Below are 17,750 nucleotides of genomic sequence, written 5' to 3'. Positions count from 1 at the left end.
AGGTGGTCATGCAGTTGCTGGTGGTGGTAAAGGGGTGTCCTACACTGATTAGTTCACAGCCGATACCATTCTCCTTCACGCTCCTAACCTTTGAACTTCACTCTTCCATGCAGGAGGGCTGGAGTCCAACTCCAGCTCACAGTGGCCGGCCTATGTAAACCCACCACCCCTGGAGTTTAGCGTCACTCACCAGAGCACCACCTCCAAGGTAAGAACACTTCTGATCTATGGAGAAAGAAAGAAAAAGAAGAAATGGGCAGAAAAGAGAATGAAAGAAATAGGAGAACCAAAGAGTAATGCAGAGTCAGCCTAAACGACAGAATACAGAACATGAAAAGAGCCAAGAGGAAAGAAGGTTTAATAATCAGATCATCTGCATTAGTGAGGAGGACGATTTGGGAAAAAAGAGGAAAAATGACTGATGAACAATCTGTTTTAATTCGCTCTTTTCCCAAAAAACAGTACCTATTAATTTGCTTTTTCTGGTTTAACAATTTCAGTGCTAAACAAAATTAGGACACAGTGTTACTTAGGCAAAGCAGTTTTCCTAACAAGCATCAAAAGCTATTTGGCGCCCCCTTGTGAAGAATTTTTTGCCTGCTAAATGTGAGTGAGTGAATTACATGCCAGTTCCATGAAGTGCTTCGCAACTAAAAATTCCCAGTGCTGAATTATCGCAAACATGGTTACATCCAGCTAGAAAAAAATATAGTCCCAATTTCTACATTCTAGAAATGTCTATTTATCAGCATCAGCAGATATGTGCATGAAAAATATCAAATATATCAGCATTGGCCCAGAATTCCCACATCGATGCATCCCTTCTTATTTCATGACTGCATTGCTGTAACTACATAAAAGCAATGTTCTCTCTCCTTCTGTAGACCTCAGCCATGAAACTTGTGGCTCTTGCACTGACCCTCCTCTTGGCCTTGGGTGAGTCGCTTTAATTGCTTTTGTTTTGACTGGAAACAGTCGCCTCAAATCTGAATGAGATTAATGGCAAATGACAAACTGCATCTATCAGGCCTGATTTACTAAGATTTACAAGACGCAATATTCCATAATGTCATAGTTCACTACGCTTTAGTGTTTTACTCAACACAGTGATTTCAATTAGTTGATTATCAAAAGGGGGACAATTTGGCTCAGTTAGAGTCATAAGAATGTACATCAGGTTTACTGTACTGTTCTTAGTTTTGTTGCTATTAGCTTTAGTAGATTTTACCCACTGTACCTCTCTGGAGCTGTTTGAGGCCTAGCACACTCTGAAGCCTGAGTCTTTCCTCTCTGTTTGTTCCCAGGCTCCCATGCTCGTACCTTGCAGGCAGATGCTCCCTCTCAACTGGAGTACTACAAGGCAGCTGCTATGGTTTACCTGGACCAGGTGAAAGCCCACGCCTCCAAAGCCCTGGAGCACCTGGAAGGAACTGAGTATGACCAGTACAAGTAAGAGACACAGACAATCACATCTGATTTTAACCTTCTGTCAGTAGTAAATATGAACACCTTTCTTGCTAATCAATGGTAATTACGTCATGAGTTGAACTAGTTGATCAACTGAATGAGAGCTGGTAGGGTAGCAATACGTCCTCTTTTTAAAAGGACCTGTCCTCTATTTGGGACCTAAAAACCAGATGGGATTTCTAAATTGCCTAAAATGTCTAGGATTTGGCTTTGTTTGGCTTTATTTACCAACCCAGCCCTCTGGGTATCCCCAAATTGTTGACATTTGTGCTTTCTCTCAAATGGACCAAGCAATCATAAATATAAGATTCAGTTGTGCCAGGAGCTGTGATCCTGAGGACTGGCTTGGGAAACACTTACTTAGAGCAGTGATCAGTAACCGCGGCCCTGAAAATCTACCGTTTGGCTAATATCATGATGTAACACACCTGATCCAGCTGAATAGATTGATTTCTTGGATCAGGTGTACAAGATTAGGGATCAAACTAAACTCTGCAGGAAATCCCAAAGCCCTCTCACAAACCTCCTGTATCCCAGTTCCCAGCAACTTAAACTGGTTAATTATGTCTTAATCCGGTCCAATGTGGTGGTTCTCAACGCCAGTCCTGGATCAGGGTGTTATGTTAGGGGTGAGAGCTGAGCTCTGCTGGAAGATTAGTGACCATTGATCTAGAGCACTGGATCCCAACACCAGCCCTGAGCCATGCATGCCTGTCCTAAACATACCTGATCCAGCTAATGAAGGGCTTGATAACTAGTCTAAGAGTTGGATCAGATGTTGGGACAGGGACCTAGACTTAAGAACTCTTGCTCATCAATGGCACATTTATGGTTGGAAGTACAGTCAGTAGCCAGGTAGATTTCTAGGACCAAAGTTGGTGGCTATTGATAAAAAGCAAGGGTTCTTAAGTCTAGTTTCCTGTCCTAAACATACCAAGTCATGAAGGGCTTGATAGTTAATCAAGGAGCTGGTTCAGATGTGTTGAGACAGGGAACTAAACTTAAGAACCCTTGCTCTTGAACAATGGTGACCAACCCTGGTCCTGGAAATCCACTTGGCTACTGACTGTAGTTCCAACCACAAATGTGCCACATCTGCTCCAGCTAATTTACTTCCTTGTTTGGTTGGATCAGGCACATCACATCAGTGTTAGGTAAAGGGGGGCAGCATCTTAGATGCAGGTTAGAACTAAACTCTACAAGAAAGCAGATCTCCAGGTGGAGGTTTCGTGACCTCTGCTCGAGGAGATACAGCTAAACTCCCTATTTTTCCAACCATCCTAGACAGAAGCTGACCGAGAGCCTGGACAAACTCCAGCAGTACGCTGAGACCACCTCCCACTCCCTGAGCCCATACACCACCCATCTCATGGACAGTGCCAAGCAGGTGCATGAGCACATTGTGTCTGAGCTGGAGAATCTGCATTCCAAACTGGTGCCCATTGCCAATGAGTACAAGGAGCATGTACTGAAGGCTGTGGAGGACGTGAAGGAGAATCTGGCCTCCCACACCGCTGAGCTGCATGGACATGTGGAGCCCTTCCTGAAGGCCAGGAAGTGCCAGCTGATATCCTACTATGTCTACCTTGCCCATGCTATTGATGACATGCTATCAAAATACATCTAGAAGAACTGCATTTTCATTCATATGCACACCGAATCCACACCTCAGATTCATATGCTTGGGATTAACACTGTATGTCGGCCACAACATTCACTTATAATGTGACGATGCAAAATAAATAAAAAAACGAACATAAAACACCAAAAATCTCCAAGTGTCTCCTTCACACCAGTAGATCACTGGTCACTCCAGCCTGGATTTATCGGGAAAGCTGCATAACTGAAGCCTTAGTTGAGGGATATTTAACATGAATGCCCCTGATCTCTGCTACTATTGGACAGGCTTGAGTTATCTAGCTAACTGAGTAATCCTGCTTTGTGAAACACCTCAAAAAAGTGGTCCATCGTTACTTTATTAAAAAATACCTTATAAATCTCTATCGATGTAAATCTATCAATCATCACATTTCCATATTATAAAACATTAACATCAGCATAAGACTGAACTATGAAGTTCCAGTGCGGTTCTATAGGCAACTCACTAGGGATTGGTATCTGGTTAGTACCAAAATATCAATAGGCTTCTGGACAAATGTTCATTCATTCTACATAGCAGGCAACGGTTGGTGCAAGATTGGATTGGGGGTGGCGCTCTCGCATGCCTCTGAGTACCTTAACCATTTTCGAATGTCAGCATCATTCTGTGCTCTCTGGTCATAGCTGAAAGGGTAAGATGTTCAAAAGTGTGGGCCCACTTTAAATTTAATGATAACACAGCCAAAGGCAATAAATTGTGATGTTCTGGTTCTCTCTAAGAAAGTTGGTGGAGTCAGAGGTTGTGGTCCATAACCGAAGCTTTTATTCCAACTCTACAAATCAGCAGGGACAGCCAGGAAAACAACCATCCTACCATAGCTAAAGGCTAAAAACAAAAGCACTTGCTAGCTTTTTTCCTTCTCCCAGACCCCACCACCCGACCAGTATTCAGGCTTTTCAACCTGAAAGTCCCAGTGAATTTGAAACTCAGGCAGCCAAAACTAAACATTTTTCTTTTCCGACTGAAATGCTTGCACCACAGCGTCGCTACGCCACAATATGTTAAGTAGTAGATGCATGTAAAGGGAGTAACACCAGCAACCACACGAAACACTTACCATATCCAGTATTCTATAAATCTTTGGATCTGGATACATGAAAGCTTGAAAGGCAGCCAGCTTCTTGTTCAAATTTCCCTGTTTCACCTTAAATGGTGCAGTAGTTACATGCTGGTGCCTTCACCATTTAAGGTGGAACGGGAAAATGTGAATAAGAAGCCAACTTCAACCTCGTATTAAAACTACAGGTAGGACAGTGTGGTAGTCTAACTGTCCTTAACAGAAAATGTTTCCAGCATTAAAAGAATAATTAGGACATTTTTGAGAGCCTAAATGAGTTTATCAGGAGGAAAGTAGTAATATAAATATGAGTCTGTACTAAATTAACATTCGGTAGCTAGCATAGCATAAATCGCTAACTGCTAGGTACCCTAAGTTTGAGCTTAGTGTGAGCTGTCCTAAACACCAGGGCTAAGTAAATTTGTATTGCTTATGGTTGTTAATATTTTCAACTGTAGGGGGATGAACACATTTTGACATCTTTTCATAGTATGTCTTTGTTTTTTGCACCAAATTATGGAGAACAGTATCAATAAGAATATTGATAAGTATTGTATCAATAAGCAATACCAGCATATATATCTCTATGATACAATGCAATATATATATATATATATATATCGATACATATATATATATATATATATATATATATATCATATATATACACACACACACCGATCAGCTCATCGTCCATTTTATCAGCGCCACTTATTATATAGGAGCACTTTGTAGTTCTACAATTACAGACTGTAGTCCATCTGTTTCTCTGCGTACTTTGTTAGCCCCCTTTTACCCTGTTCTTCAGTGGTCAGGACCCCCACAGAGCAGGTACTATTTGGGTGGTGGATCATTCTCAGCACTGCAGTAACACTGACGTGGTGGTGGTGTGTTAGTGAGTGGATCAGACACAGCAGTGCTGTGTGTGTATATATATATAACACATATACACACACATACACTAGAATTCTAAATATAAAAACACCTCTAAAAGTCATTATTCCATTAAAGTAACAGGGCTTTTAACTGAGTGTGGTTTCAGGCAGCTCACGAAAATATTCAAATTATCACAGCATCTCTCGATCTCAGCCATGGGAACCAGGTGGTGTTTTCCCTGCTCCAGCACACCTTCCACAGCTTATTAAAGGTTTGGTAACGAGCTGATGAGTAGAATAAATCATGTAGATAGCAGCAGCAAAGCTTGTTTGCAGTCTATGGGGTCACCAGTACTGGGATTTAGAACGAGTAGCGTACCTTGTAAAGTCACTCAACACAACTTTTAAATGATATTTATTGTCATTAATTTAAAAAATAACAAACGTGTAATAGAAAACATTATTATAAAAGATAAAGTCATTATTACTATTATTACATTTTTAGAAACCGAGTCTTCCTTACTGAAATCAAACCCCTTCAAGTCTTCTTTAACCTTTAGGATTAAAAGTATCATCCCATCTTAAAGCAACTTAAATTTACCACTTTGGTAACATCACATTATTCAGAACCAGCCACCAGTTTATCAGTTTCTGTTAATGAAATGCTCTTTGTAGTTATTCAGAGATTTCAACATCAAGTCTCACAGTCACTCATTTGCTGGGGCAGAACGGGCAGGAGTGGTCCTTGCTGGACTTCAGCCACACACTGATGCACTGAAACAAAAACAAATCATCAAACAAAGTGAAACCACACAAACAAAAACAGGCTGGCTCAGTTATTACTGGAGTCACATCCTAAAACTCATCACATTCTCATACAAACACATACAAACACACAGACCACTGTGCTCTGATCATTCAGCTGCTTCTACACACTCACCTCTTTGTGTAGAGTGTGAAGGCAGTTTGTGTTGTACTGGGTTCCAGGTTCAACATGGTTCTGACACATCAAACACAGCTTACGCACCGGTGGAGCCTGAGAGAGAGAGAGAGAGAGAGAGAGAGAGAGAAAGAGAGAAAGAGAGAGAGAGATATGATCCATTTGGAATCACTTAAATACGCACAACTGTACTTACTCTTCTTTGATCGTTTAGTTACGCAGTACTGTATTTACCTATTTACAGTGGTTTAGTTGCCCAACACTGTATTTACTAATTATTATCATTTAGTGACTCAATACTCTGTTTATCTATTTATAGTCATTTAGTTACCCAACACTATTTTTGCTTACTTACAATCATTTAGTTACTCAACAATGTTTACTTGCAATCATTTAGTTACCCAACACTTTATATTATTACGTACAATCATTTGGTTACACATCGCTACTTATTCACAAAAATTTAATTACCCAACATTATATTTACCTACAATCATTTAGTTACCAAACATGCTATTTATCTATTTGCAGTCATTTAATTACCCAAAACTATATTTCTTCACAATCTTTGTTATCCCACTCTATTTACTTACTCAGAACCATATAATTATCCAACACTGTATTTACTTACAATCATTTAATTAACCAACAATACAGGGTGATTCAAAAACAATCATCCGATTTCAAAATGATTCATTTCGCTTGTAAATCATTACAGAACAATGCAGTGAACTGTAAATGGTTTAAGTGAGAATAAAGTTTATCATGTAATTCCTCCTCCAGCTGTACAGACAACATCAACGCCATAGTCAGATTCATCCCATGCTGGATTGAGCATGTCGGGTGTCGCTGCACTCACGGCTGCAGTGTTGTAAACCAACGACGAACACTCTGAGCTGTTGGAGGTTCACTGCCCACGAAAATCACGTTGCACAGTTATGACGGATTCACTCTTATTGAAGTTTCTTATCGGGTCTCCATCTCCTCGCAGACTGAAGGGAACCGTCTTCCAGTTACAGTCAGAAACTCTATGACCCCCTCTTTAAACTGGATTGTGATTGGTTCCTAGGCACCTCACGGTCGTAAAAATATATATCACCCTGTATATTTGCTTACTTAATCATTTTATTACCCCACAATAAACTGACTTATTGTTTAGTTACACAACACTATATTGACTTACAATCATTTAGTTATCCAACAATCTATTTATCTATTTACAATCATTTAGTTACCCAACACTCTATTTACTTACTTACAATTGTTAAGCAAACTTCAGACACCAAACATGTCCTGGCTGAATGATTTCAGGTAAAGGGGGATGACTGTGGATATATATTCAGCAAACACAAAGTGGGTATTAGATTTAGTTCTGACCTGTGAGGGTCTTGGCTGGAAGACAGGGGCACTGGAGGCTCTGATAGGGGGACGCACGGCCAGAGGTTGGACAGAGGGCCTCTGGACTAGACCAGGAGGACCGGCAAAGACGCGAGAGCCAGTCGGAGGAGCTATAGGGCCTGGAGGCTGAAGGAGCATCATTAGGGTTACAGATCACATGAAAAAAATGCAAGACTGCACACACAAACGTTAAACTGTCTGTTTAAGGGTTGCAAACCGTGACTATTCAACCTTCAGTGACAACAAAAAATCTCAGCTTTACAGTAGTGCTAATTTCAGTTAGCGCTCATATGAAGTTTCTAATACCATGCTAGCACTAAGCTAACGGTGATGCACATTAACATTTTACATTTTTCCTTAAATACAAAGGTAAATAATCAATGCTGCAAATTACAAGTAATATCATATTAGATATGAATTCTCATTAAGCATTACCACTGACTTCTGTTGTAAAGTGAGTGATGTACACACAGCCTGCACTCAAAATAAAGGAAATCAATACAGTAAGCAATTATATTGGTAGAACACTGAGCAATGGATGGATGTGGATTCGTACTCACCGGGCGGTCGTTCTGTGCCAGTCTCTGGGACACCTGTTGCATGACCTCGTCTATGGACATGCCAGCCATAGTGCCACGTTCACTCTTAATCTGCTGCAGCACACTCATCAGCTGAGTTCTAAACAGAGAGAGATTTAATAATATGTAATAACTGCAATCAGCTCAAATAACTCATCAGGAGATTATGTAAAAATTGAGACAGGCCTATTCTTGAGTAGATATTTTATTATGATTTAAATTTGATTAAAAGTTATTGCTATGTGTATAGTCTTATTTAACAGAAAGAAAAACATCCATTTCCATTTCTGTTGTGCCTTTAAAACAAAAACATCAGAACTGCCGACTCAAACTCAACTGTCCATACAGAATGTAATTTGAATGCAATTTATTACATAATTAATAATTATTCATTATATAATTAAGAAATAAATTACACAAATTCTCCTGTAAATCAAACGTATAGCACAATGACAAGAATAACTAGACTTCATTTGGGCAAGAAAGGATTAATATGTACTATTTAATGTAGTATGTATTTAATATTTAGTACTGAATGTTCAACAGGTGTGGGAGGAGTCTTAAAGCAGGATATGACCTCGTCAGCAGTACCTGGTGCACTGTGGGAACTGTCTCTCCAGTCTCTCCAGGACGGTGTGTGGGGAGGCGTTTCGGGCGGGGGCAGCTGGGAGGGTCGCATGCGGCCGTCCTGCTGCTGCCTGGGCTGGCAAACCTGCTGCCTGAGCTGTTGCCGTGGAAACAGCAATGTGAGTTGCTGCTGTGGGGAACGTGAGCAGGTCCAGGGCCACTGTAGGACCCAGCGGGTGTGATGGTGTGTGGTAAGGTGTGTGTGGAGGGTGGGGGGTGAGCTGAAGGCATGACGGGCATGCGGAAGGAGGGCTGCGGGGGTAAACTTGTGGGCATGGTCAGCTGGGGCCTCGGCCTGACTACGTGTGATGATGAGGTCATGATGGGAGCTGAATGACTTTGGGACGAGGAATGAGAGAGCGGAGGGGTGACTCTGTGGGCCGGGGCACCACCGAGGTGGAACTCGCTGGGAGGAGGGATACGAACCATAGGACCACCATAATACGGCATCTGCACTGAGTTTCTGAGCGGACTCATAAACAACTCAATCTAGAGACAGAGAGAGAATGTAGAGCTGTAAGTGACTCTAAAACGAGCCGTATACCATCGAGAATGAAGTTATACTAAAATTAATATCCACAACGCCTTTGGGAGAGATAATGACACAAAAATGTGTAAATAGATAAACACATTGCCTTATTTATCATTTAATAAGTCCTTGATGTTCCTTTAAGACTGAAACTATGAATAAAACAACTAAAATACAGTTAAAGTTATTTGACGTACGTTATTGCACAAAAAAATTACACCCCTTAAGACTAAGAAAAGTGAAAAAGTCATTTTGCACAGGAGTGTAAACAACGAATAACCAACCTACTTCATCACTTGGAAACATAACATAGCTTGAAAAATATGCACGAACACAGCATGTACAGTCAGATATCCACTCCATAAAGACACCTACCGTGGGGACAACAGGTAGTGATGGCAAGGAGACTGGGGGTAAACTGTCCAGCTGCTGACCATTCTGTAGAAGCTTAATGTTTTCATTATACATATTCTGAAAATAAAAGAAAATAAAACAAAAGCAGACAGAGAGCGATTTTAGCACCACAAATTATGGTATTACGCCTCTCCACCCCTTACCCCCAACCTGTAATCCATGTGCAACAGCCCCTCCCCTCACTTGTAATCTAGGTGGACGAGTCTTACCCCCCACCTGTAATCTAGGTGGACGAGGCTTACCACCCACATGTAATCTAGGTGGACGAGGCTTACCCCTCCACCTGTAATCTTGGTGGAGGGGTCTTAGGCCCCACCTGTAATCTAGGTGGACGAGTCTTACCACCCACATGTAATCTACGTGGACGAGTCTTACCACCCACATGTAATCTAGGTGGACGAGTCTTACCCCCCATCTGTAATAAAGGTGAACGAGTCTTAGACCCCACCTGTAGTCTTGGTGGACAAGTTTTATACCCCACCTGTAATCTAGGTGGATGAGTCTTACCCCCCATCTGTAATAGAGGTGGACGAGTCTTAGACCCCACCTGTAATCTAGGTGGGCGAGTCTTAGACCCCACCTGCAATCCAGGTGGACGAGTTTTACCCCTCCACCTGTAATCTAGGTGGGCGAGTCTTAGACCCCACCTGCAATCCAGGTGGACTAGCCCTTCCCTCCTCACCTGTAGTTTAGTCAGGCTGTTTCGCACCATCACCACATTTTTCTCCCACTCCATCCGCTGTCGGCCATGCTGTGGTGAATGTTCCATCCTGTCCACAGAGCAAACAATCAATTAAAACACAAACAAACAAAAATACTTTCAAATGCATTGATACATACACAGAAACGTTACCTGAGCTTGCCCAGGTATCTTTCAGCTTCTGCTTGCCAGTCTTCTACATGAGCAATCGCCAACAATCTCTGAGATTCCAAAGCTTCTATCTGGACACACACACGCACACACACACACACGCACACACACACACACACACGCACGCGCGCACGCCATAATGATCCTGAACCCTTTTCAAACTATTATTAATACATAACAAGAAAACAAATGATGTTGTTGTTGGATGTGAACCCTTCAAGACTCAGCAGAGAAATGTTCACGTCACATGATTTGCTGTTTTATTACTATTACCATTTGAGATTCAGACAACCTTCCAAATCCACATTAAACTAGATATGCAGAGCTTTCCACCACATTTGGTACTGTGTGTCGAAAATCCCTCTGAAATCCCAAGCCTGACCGTCACTGCACCCTCAGAGTCGGCTGTGTTGCTGGCTCATCAGACCAGTGCATACAGGCTGATGTCCAGCAGACATTTTTTTCTACACTTTTTTGTTGTTGTTGTCACCACTTTGTATCCAATCAGAGGATTCAATACACCACCCAGCAGATCCAATCACAGGCACAGCGGTATTGGGTTTAAACACGGATGTGTGTTAATTGTAGGGGTGATCAATTCTTAACAAACTATCTAAAAATCATGTATACGACCCATGAAGACATCAAACACAGCACTGCGTTTCATATAAACAAGGCTTTAGGCTTTACTGAATGAAAATATTCGGCCTATCGTAACAGATATGACAATAACAATGTTTTCTACTTACACTACATATTATTAGCCCAATTTAACAAACATACATAAAATGTCTCTCATGTCATATGAAAAACCCACCTATTCAAATGTCAGTTATTTATCAGAAATTAAATTACTTTTTAATGCTTTTGCAAGCACTGGTCGAACATTTATGTATTTGTTGGTTATCGGTTAATTATTACCATCCCTACACTCTTAAAAAAACATGGTTCTTCAAAAGTTCTTTAGTAAAGGCAATGGTTCTACACAGAACCACAAACAGTCAAAGTACCTCTTGCATGCTTAAAGGACTCTTTGCATCATGAAAGAGTTCTTCAGATTAATGGAGAATGTGCTGTAGATGGTTTATATAAAACCTATTTGAAAAGGGTTCCATACAGCACCAAAAGGATGCTTCTATTGTTACGATGTCAAGCATGTAACAATAGAGGACCCCTTTTTGTTGCTATATAGAATCATATAAAACACCATCAATTTTCCATCAATATGAAGAACGATTTCAGGATGCAAAGAACTATTTAGTCATGCAAAGGGTTGTTGACTGTTCATGGTTCTAGACAGAACCATTTTCTTTAGTACAGAACCCTTGAAAGACTATCAAGTGTGTAGTTAGTAAATGATATTACTCAAGAGCTGAGTTAATCAAAACATTATCACGTATGTATTTAATACGCCACCAAGTTATAGACAAAAATATAAAGATATCCCAGCAAGTCACTTTCAGACTTTAGTTCTATAACAATCTTCAAATCTGGAACTTGAATTTAGTTTCTGGTCCTGGATTTTGTGTTCACAGGTACTAGATCAGGTCCATTAATCAGGTCCATCAATAGTTCAGTTAACACAGAACCACAAGCTGGATTCAAGCTCCTGATTTGAAGACATCTGCCTTTAACATTTGGGCTCACCTCGTCTTTTAGAGCCATCTGATTGGCTTCTTCCACTTGTTTTGAAAGTCTCTCTTTCTCCTCCTGCAGATCAGCTATCTCCTGTTCCCATGAAAGCCTGCGGTAGAACAAAAAACATCGAAGAAACTCCCAGTGGAGGCCAACGCACTGCACAGCTAAGCATTCTGTCTGGCTTCCGAATTAGTCAGTGAGTTGAATCGCACTTGTTAGAGCAGGGAAATACTAAACTATGCACTACTGGGATCTTTCTTTGGTCTTACTTCTCGTTGTTTTGCTCCTCAGTAAGCTGCTTCAGCTTCCTGTCTGCCTCCTCCAACTCCTGAGTCAATCTAAAACAGAAAAATAGGAATAAACAACACATTTAACACATTATTACCCAATTCTTTTATCCAAAGTATATATTTTATTTGTCTTTGCCTTCTCTTCCCCTCTGCCAGTCGGTCCCTCTCTGCGGTCAATTCTTCTAGCTTAGTGGAGAAGTTTTTCCGGGTGGTCTTACTGCTGTTCAGTTCCAGCTTCACCTGCAGAGACTCGATCTTATCAAGGAGAATCTGCACACAAAAAAACAACCAATCAGCTCTCAGCACTACAAGTACAGATCATATCCACAATATATCTAGAAAAGCATATTTCTGCATAACAATAAAATACAGTCATATGCCCACATTTATTGTAGTGTCAGGAAAAAAAAAAAAGCAGAAAACATATTTTACAGATAATTATAATGAAATTACACAGGAGCTTCTTATTTAACATAAAATTCTCAACATTTAGTGTTTCCAACTCTTGGCCTTCATTACAGCTTTCATTATTTTCAGGAGTCTCGCTTTCAGTTTTTTAGAAATCTGCAGGGATATTTGACGTCTGGCGCTCTGGCCAACCCAAAAAAAAAAAACCCAACATCTGATTTATGCTACCGCTGCAGACAACAGCAAAAGTTGGAAAAACTGAATTCTTGGCAGAGCGTTCCACTTAACGCTGTGGTACGGTGACACTTGCAGTGCCAGAATATTCCGCCACAGAAAACAATGGAATATCCGGTTTTCCAGCATGTGTCTGCTGTGAGCCTGTGAACGCAGCATAAACCGCACCTAAACAATCTTATCAAACCAAACCAAAAGCACTGATTAGTGTTACAGACTGTAATCAAAACAAATCATTCTCAGGTCAGAAACTTACACCCATAATATACACTGTCTAGACTGTGCCACAATTTGGGCAGTGAAAGAGTGAAAGTGTGTCCATTTCCTGAAGGACAAAATCATGAACCCACGCAGCCTCTCTGTAAATAAAGCCAGGGAACTCTGCTCTTTTGGCAAGCAGTTAGCACAATGCTAACCGGGGGGTAAGGTTCAATTAGCATGTTAAAATTCGAGTTAAAAGGGAAACTCCAATGCTACCACTTCTAAAAGGAAGAGCCCATTTGATGGAGTGGAACAAACATCTCTGGCCCTTGCTGAGTGGACCTGCTGCGTGGGTTTGGAAGCGAACCTGGTGCTGCCGTTTCGTTTCATCCCTCGTTTTCTTCAGACTCTCGAGGAGGAGTGTGTGTTCAGCCTGGTCAGTATCTTCCTGCTTCAACAGAGACTCATACTGTAACTCCAGCCTGGAGCTGTACTCATCTATAGAGTGCTGCAGAGAGAGAGAGAGAGAGAGAGAGAGGAGGACAACAGACAAAATGATTACATACTCATGCTTTTCTGCACTCACATTAGCGGCCTCTGGCTTTTTAATACGGAACTGCATTCAAAATCCAAATAAGGAAGCACTTTCATGAGTAATAGATCGGGTTTACATAGAGCTTTAGTTGAGAGGGGTTTCAGGAAACACTCAGTCCTAAGATCAAGCTAATGAAGCGCTTAGCATTACAAAGCTTTCAGAAAACACTTCCATCCAAACTACAAGCACCCAAACAAACAGAAGTACTTTACCATGACAGTGACCCAGTCATCGGTAGTGTTGGAGCCCTTCTCCTCTGTCCAGTCTTCAGTCTGCAGAGAGATAACAGCACACAAACTCACCAGATTAGTAGAAGCTTTGGTCTACAGCAGTGTTTCCAGCTCTGATCCTGCACTCCAGCTGTACAGTTACATATTTTGCCTGAATCACATCATTAAAGGAAGATTCTGGCCTAAAACGTAATTATTTAAATCGGTTTGACAAAACTCAACATTTTATATCGTTTATCACTGTTTTCTCACTACAAAACCCAGCCGGCATTACAGAAATATGCTGCCTTTGATGTAACCTGGAAGTGGGAAGCTGGAGTTGAGAACACAATCCTGACTTTCAGGTAGGAATTCCCATCTAACAGGGTATTTTCGTCGATTTTTCCTCGTCGGGAGTCAGAAATTCTGAGTTAAAAGCTCTAGAGTGATGCAGAATTACGTCATACGATCACTGAGAATCATCCCTGTGGTGTCAACCAATCTTGTCTGCTATCCACTGATCTACAGGCTAATAAACGCAACTAAGCTACCACTGCTGTACCTCTAATCTCTGTCGTGGAACAAAATTGTAAAGAAAACAGAGATTCTATCTTTATTCAGCAGAAACGAGAGACAAGTTAATTCTCATTTCAGCCAGCAAACTGTGAGGCATCTGCTAACTTTAGCTCGTCGTCCTCCTCATCGGCCGAGTCACTCCTGTTGTTTCAGTGATCCATTCTCACCACAGTAAAGATGACTTCAAGACAGTTACAGTAGTTATATGGCTGCAATAAGATATTCTGCTTCCTAGCAATAACATTAGTGATCTGCCTTCCTTCTGTATTCACCAATTAACAGAGAAAACACTTTACAACAGAAATCCACCAAAGCAGTCGAGGTTTTGGTTCCAAAAGTTCCTCCCACCTTCACAATCATAAAAAGAGGATTTCCCTGGATTTTAAACCAGAAAATTTCTACTTTTTTTAAATTCTTATGGTAAATTTAACCCACATTATACAATAAACTTACTGAGTCAGAATTGTTCAGTGGTGGTGATAGGAACCAGACGTCTGAAGCATTTAAAGCATTTAATAACCCAGTTATTTTAATCCATTCCTGGTGTACATAGCTATAAGGCATTGTAGGGCAAAATATTCTTCAAAGAGAACTTATTTTTTCAGATTTATGCCTTTTACCTTCATTAACATCACATATAATAACTCAGAAGAGTCGTGTAGGTGCACTGGTGGTTTTGGATAGTGAATAAAATGGCTATATTAGTGTTGTAGTCATAGAGATCCCTGGTTCCCATCAAAACCACTGTGAATAAGTCTGAAGGTGTAAGTTTCTCTACAATGAATCATTTTAGAGCAAACCACTCTGAATGACTTTGTTTACATCTCAAGGACTGAATTATTCAGCAATTTTGAAAAAATGGTAGAATTCGCCTTTAATAAAGTCATTTTATGCCTGTACTATGTAGCAGGATTGGGGGGAATCAGTGGAATGCCCCTTTAACGGATGACCCGGTCCTTTTTGATAGAGCTGAACTAAGGTTGGGTGTGTCAGAGCAGAGAAATAAGACACTATCCAGTTCTAAAAGATGGTATTTCACAAAGAGAGCCAGTAAGTTTCGGACAGTCTGACTGGAGAAGGAAAAACAGGCTCGGCTGAACAGGAGAAAAGCTAACAGGCAGAAAGAGACAGAAACATTAGCCTTGTTTGTTTGTGTACTGAAAGCTGGCCTCTCCTTCTCTCATCCTAACGATACAACCCCACCTCCCCTGTGGAGGTCGTGTCATTTCCCCCACCTGGGTGTCCTGGTCGTTCGCTTCTGGCATAGTGGCGAGTTCGTAGCAGCCTAACGAAGCGTCCTGCTCGGCTACCGGAGCACCTACAACACCCGGAACTGACCACAGAGTGGCTGGAGCGGGGACGGACCACAAAGAGGCGCACACAGGAATGTCACCGCTGGAAACAATGCGCGAAAAAAAACAACATAAAACTTTTGCTTTGGTTTAAAATGTGTACATAAATATGAAATTCACTACTGATAAAAATACCTACGCGGCTAAGTCGTCTTCTAATGCCGAGCTCCACTCGGTTTGTGCGTCGCTCTCCATGTGCAGGACTGGACGCCTTTAGTTCCGCTGAGAAACACGCAGTGTTTTATTAATCAGCCGGGTAAAGTAACGATTCATACTCGGATTCAGCTCATTTTATACAGTAAAAACAGCCGCGTTTCCTCTTTTCTGACCAGGACAGATGGATTCATCGCATGGGAAACAAAAGTGAAAGCTAAAACTAAACATATAAATTAAAAAAAAAGTTTATTTACTCCTTACCAACAGAGAAGGACCGTATGTCAAAGTTTCCTGATATTAAATAATAAATAAATAATAATGAATCTAAATTAATACTGCCTGAAACCCAGAAAGGACTGTGTGTTATTTGTAGATTCGTCTTTCCGGTATATGACGTCATATTACCAACCGGGGAACTTCTTTTGCTTTTTCGGTAAAAAAAAAAATAAAATAAAATATTTAAAAATAACACAAATTATTTTAATTTTAATAATTATGTTAACCTGATTACAAATACAATTCAGATTTGGAAAAAAAAATCTAAAAATATATATGTATGTGATTTTTTTTCCAAATCTGATTTGCATATATATATATATATATATATATATATATATATATATATATATGTATATATATATTCCACTGCATTTGAATTATTCTTAATGTTAATTTCTAAATCTGATTTGTATTTGTAATCAAGTTAACACAAAATAACAATAATCTCAGGACAATGATTGTTTCATTGATGTAATTAGTGGCCAGGTTTTCTAAGCTGTGGCCTGCAGGCCAGGAAGAAATCCTCCTGAAATTATTGTTATTTTTATATTTTTTTGGGGTGTTAACTTGATTACAAATACAAATCAGATTTAGAAATTAACATTAAAAATAATCCAAATGCAGTGAAAATCTAGAAAAACTAAATGTAGTTTATTAAGGACACAGTGCTACATTTAGCACAGTATAGCAGCAGACAGTGCAGATGGACAATATATACAGCTATATGTCCATTCAGCACAGGACAACAGAGAAAATAGACCAGCTGTTGGTCCACAGCAGCAATAATAGTTGCTCCTGTATTTTTTATCAATGAACTTGATTAATGCACTTTCGCTTAAGCTTTTATTTTCTGGCAGAAATCAGACTTTTAGTCTGTTTGAAATATCAAAGGAGGTTCACCAGCCTGCAAATCAAAGCCTACCGTAGTTGTAACATGCTGCTGTCGCACTGTTAAATCTCTGTTTCAGCACCGCGCTCCATATTTTGCACAGAGCACACGCTCACCAGGTTCTTCTAAAGGCATATGACATCAAATGAAACCCTACTGGGCCTGCATGCTCATGTGAGCTTTGTCAAGCAGTTTTGGGTTCTCATGTGGAGAGATTTTCATGTGGTGGAGATTTGTTTGGTCCTGCCTTATTCATAGGGATCTCAACTGACCCTCTGACATTGCAACTCCGGAGTCACCAGTCTTACCCACAAAAGGGCCAGTGCACAGGTTGTCAATCTAACCAAGCAGGAGCACAACTCCTATAATAACTAATAGTCAATCAATCAATTGTCTGAAGACTGAGATTAACTGATTAAACAAGTGGAATCAGGTGTACATCTGCTTTATTGGAATGAAGGCCTGCATCTACACTGGCCCTTGTGAATAAAGCATTGGTGGCCCCTG

At 40.6% G+C, this 17,750-nt stretch overlaps 2 protein-coding genes across 2 annotated transcripts; one reads left to right on the top strand and one right to left on the bottom strand.

Moving 5' to 3' along the window:
• Nucleotides 1–130: 130 nt before the first annotated feature.
• Nucleotides 131–3,229, top strand: LOC118814477 (apolipoprotein A-I-like). The gene is made up of 4 exons (XM_036580104.1): nucleotides 131–208; nucleotides 885–936; nucleotides 1,305–1,449; nucleotides 2,752–3,229. The coding sequence occupies exons 2-4, from the start codon at nucleotides 894–896 to the stop codon at nucleotides 3,092–3,094; spliced, it is 531 nt and encodes a 176-aa protein (XP_036435997.1). The 5' UTR covers nucleotides 131–208; nucleotides 885–893; the 3' UTR covers nucleotides 3,095–3,229.
• Nucleotides 3,230–5,162: 1,933 nt separating this feature from the next.
• On the bottom strand, nucleotides 5,163–16,259 carry rnf214 (ring finger protein 214). Its single transcript, XM_036580101.1, is given in 16 exon segments — nucleotides 5,163–5,833; nucleotides 6,000–6,095; nucleotides 7,377–7,523; nucleotides 7,958–8,075; nucleotides 8,567–8,604; nucleotides 8,606–9,091; nucleotides 9,507–9,602; nucleotides 10,228–10,315; nucleotides 10,399–10,487; nucleotides 12,064–12,160; nucleotides 12,324–12,392; nucleotides 12,481–12,614; nucleotides 13,555–13,695; nucleotides 13,995–14,054; nucleotides 15,803–15,962; nucleotides 16,059–16,259. Coding segments are annotated over 16 exon segments (1,938 nt in total). The 5' UTR covers nucleotides 16,115–16,259; the 3' UTR covers nucleotides 5,163–5,770.
• Between the last annotated feature and the right edge of the window lie 1,491 nt (nucleotides 16,260–17,750).

This window comes from Colossoma macropomum, unplaced genomic scaffold (genome assembly GCF_904425465.1).
Source record: "Colossoma macropomum unplaced genomic scaffold, Colossoma_macropomum, whole genome shotgun sequence".
Taxonomy (NCBI): Eukaryota; Metazoa; Chordata; class Actinopteri; order Characiformes; family Serrasalmidae; genus Colossoma; species Colossoma macropomum.
Note: the sequence above shows the minus strand (reverse complement) of the source record. Positions and strands in the feature narration are given on the sequence as shown.

What these genes read in the sequence shown, in the direction of transcription:
- LOC118814477 (XM_036580104.1), top strand. Translation starts at nt 894, where the DNA reads ATGAAACTTGTGGCTCTTGCACTGACCCTCCTCTTGGCCTTGG. An exon ending in GACCCTCCTCTTGGCCTTGG is followed by an intron (nt 937 to 1,304) that starts GTGAGTCGCTTT and finishes GTTTGTTCCCAG; the next exon opens with GCTCCCATGCTCGTACCTTG. An exon ending in ACTGAGTATGACCAGTACAA is followed by an intron (nt 1,450 to 2,751) that starts GTAAGAGACACA and finishes CAACCATCCTAG; the next exon opens with ACAGAAGCTGACCGAGAGCC.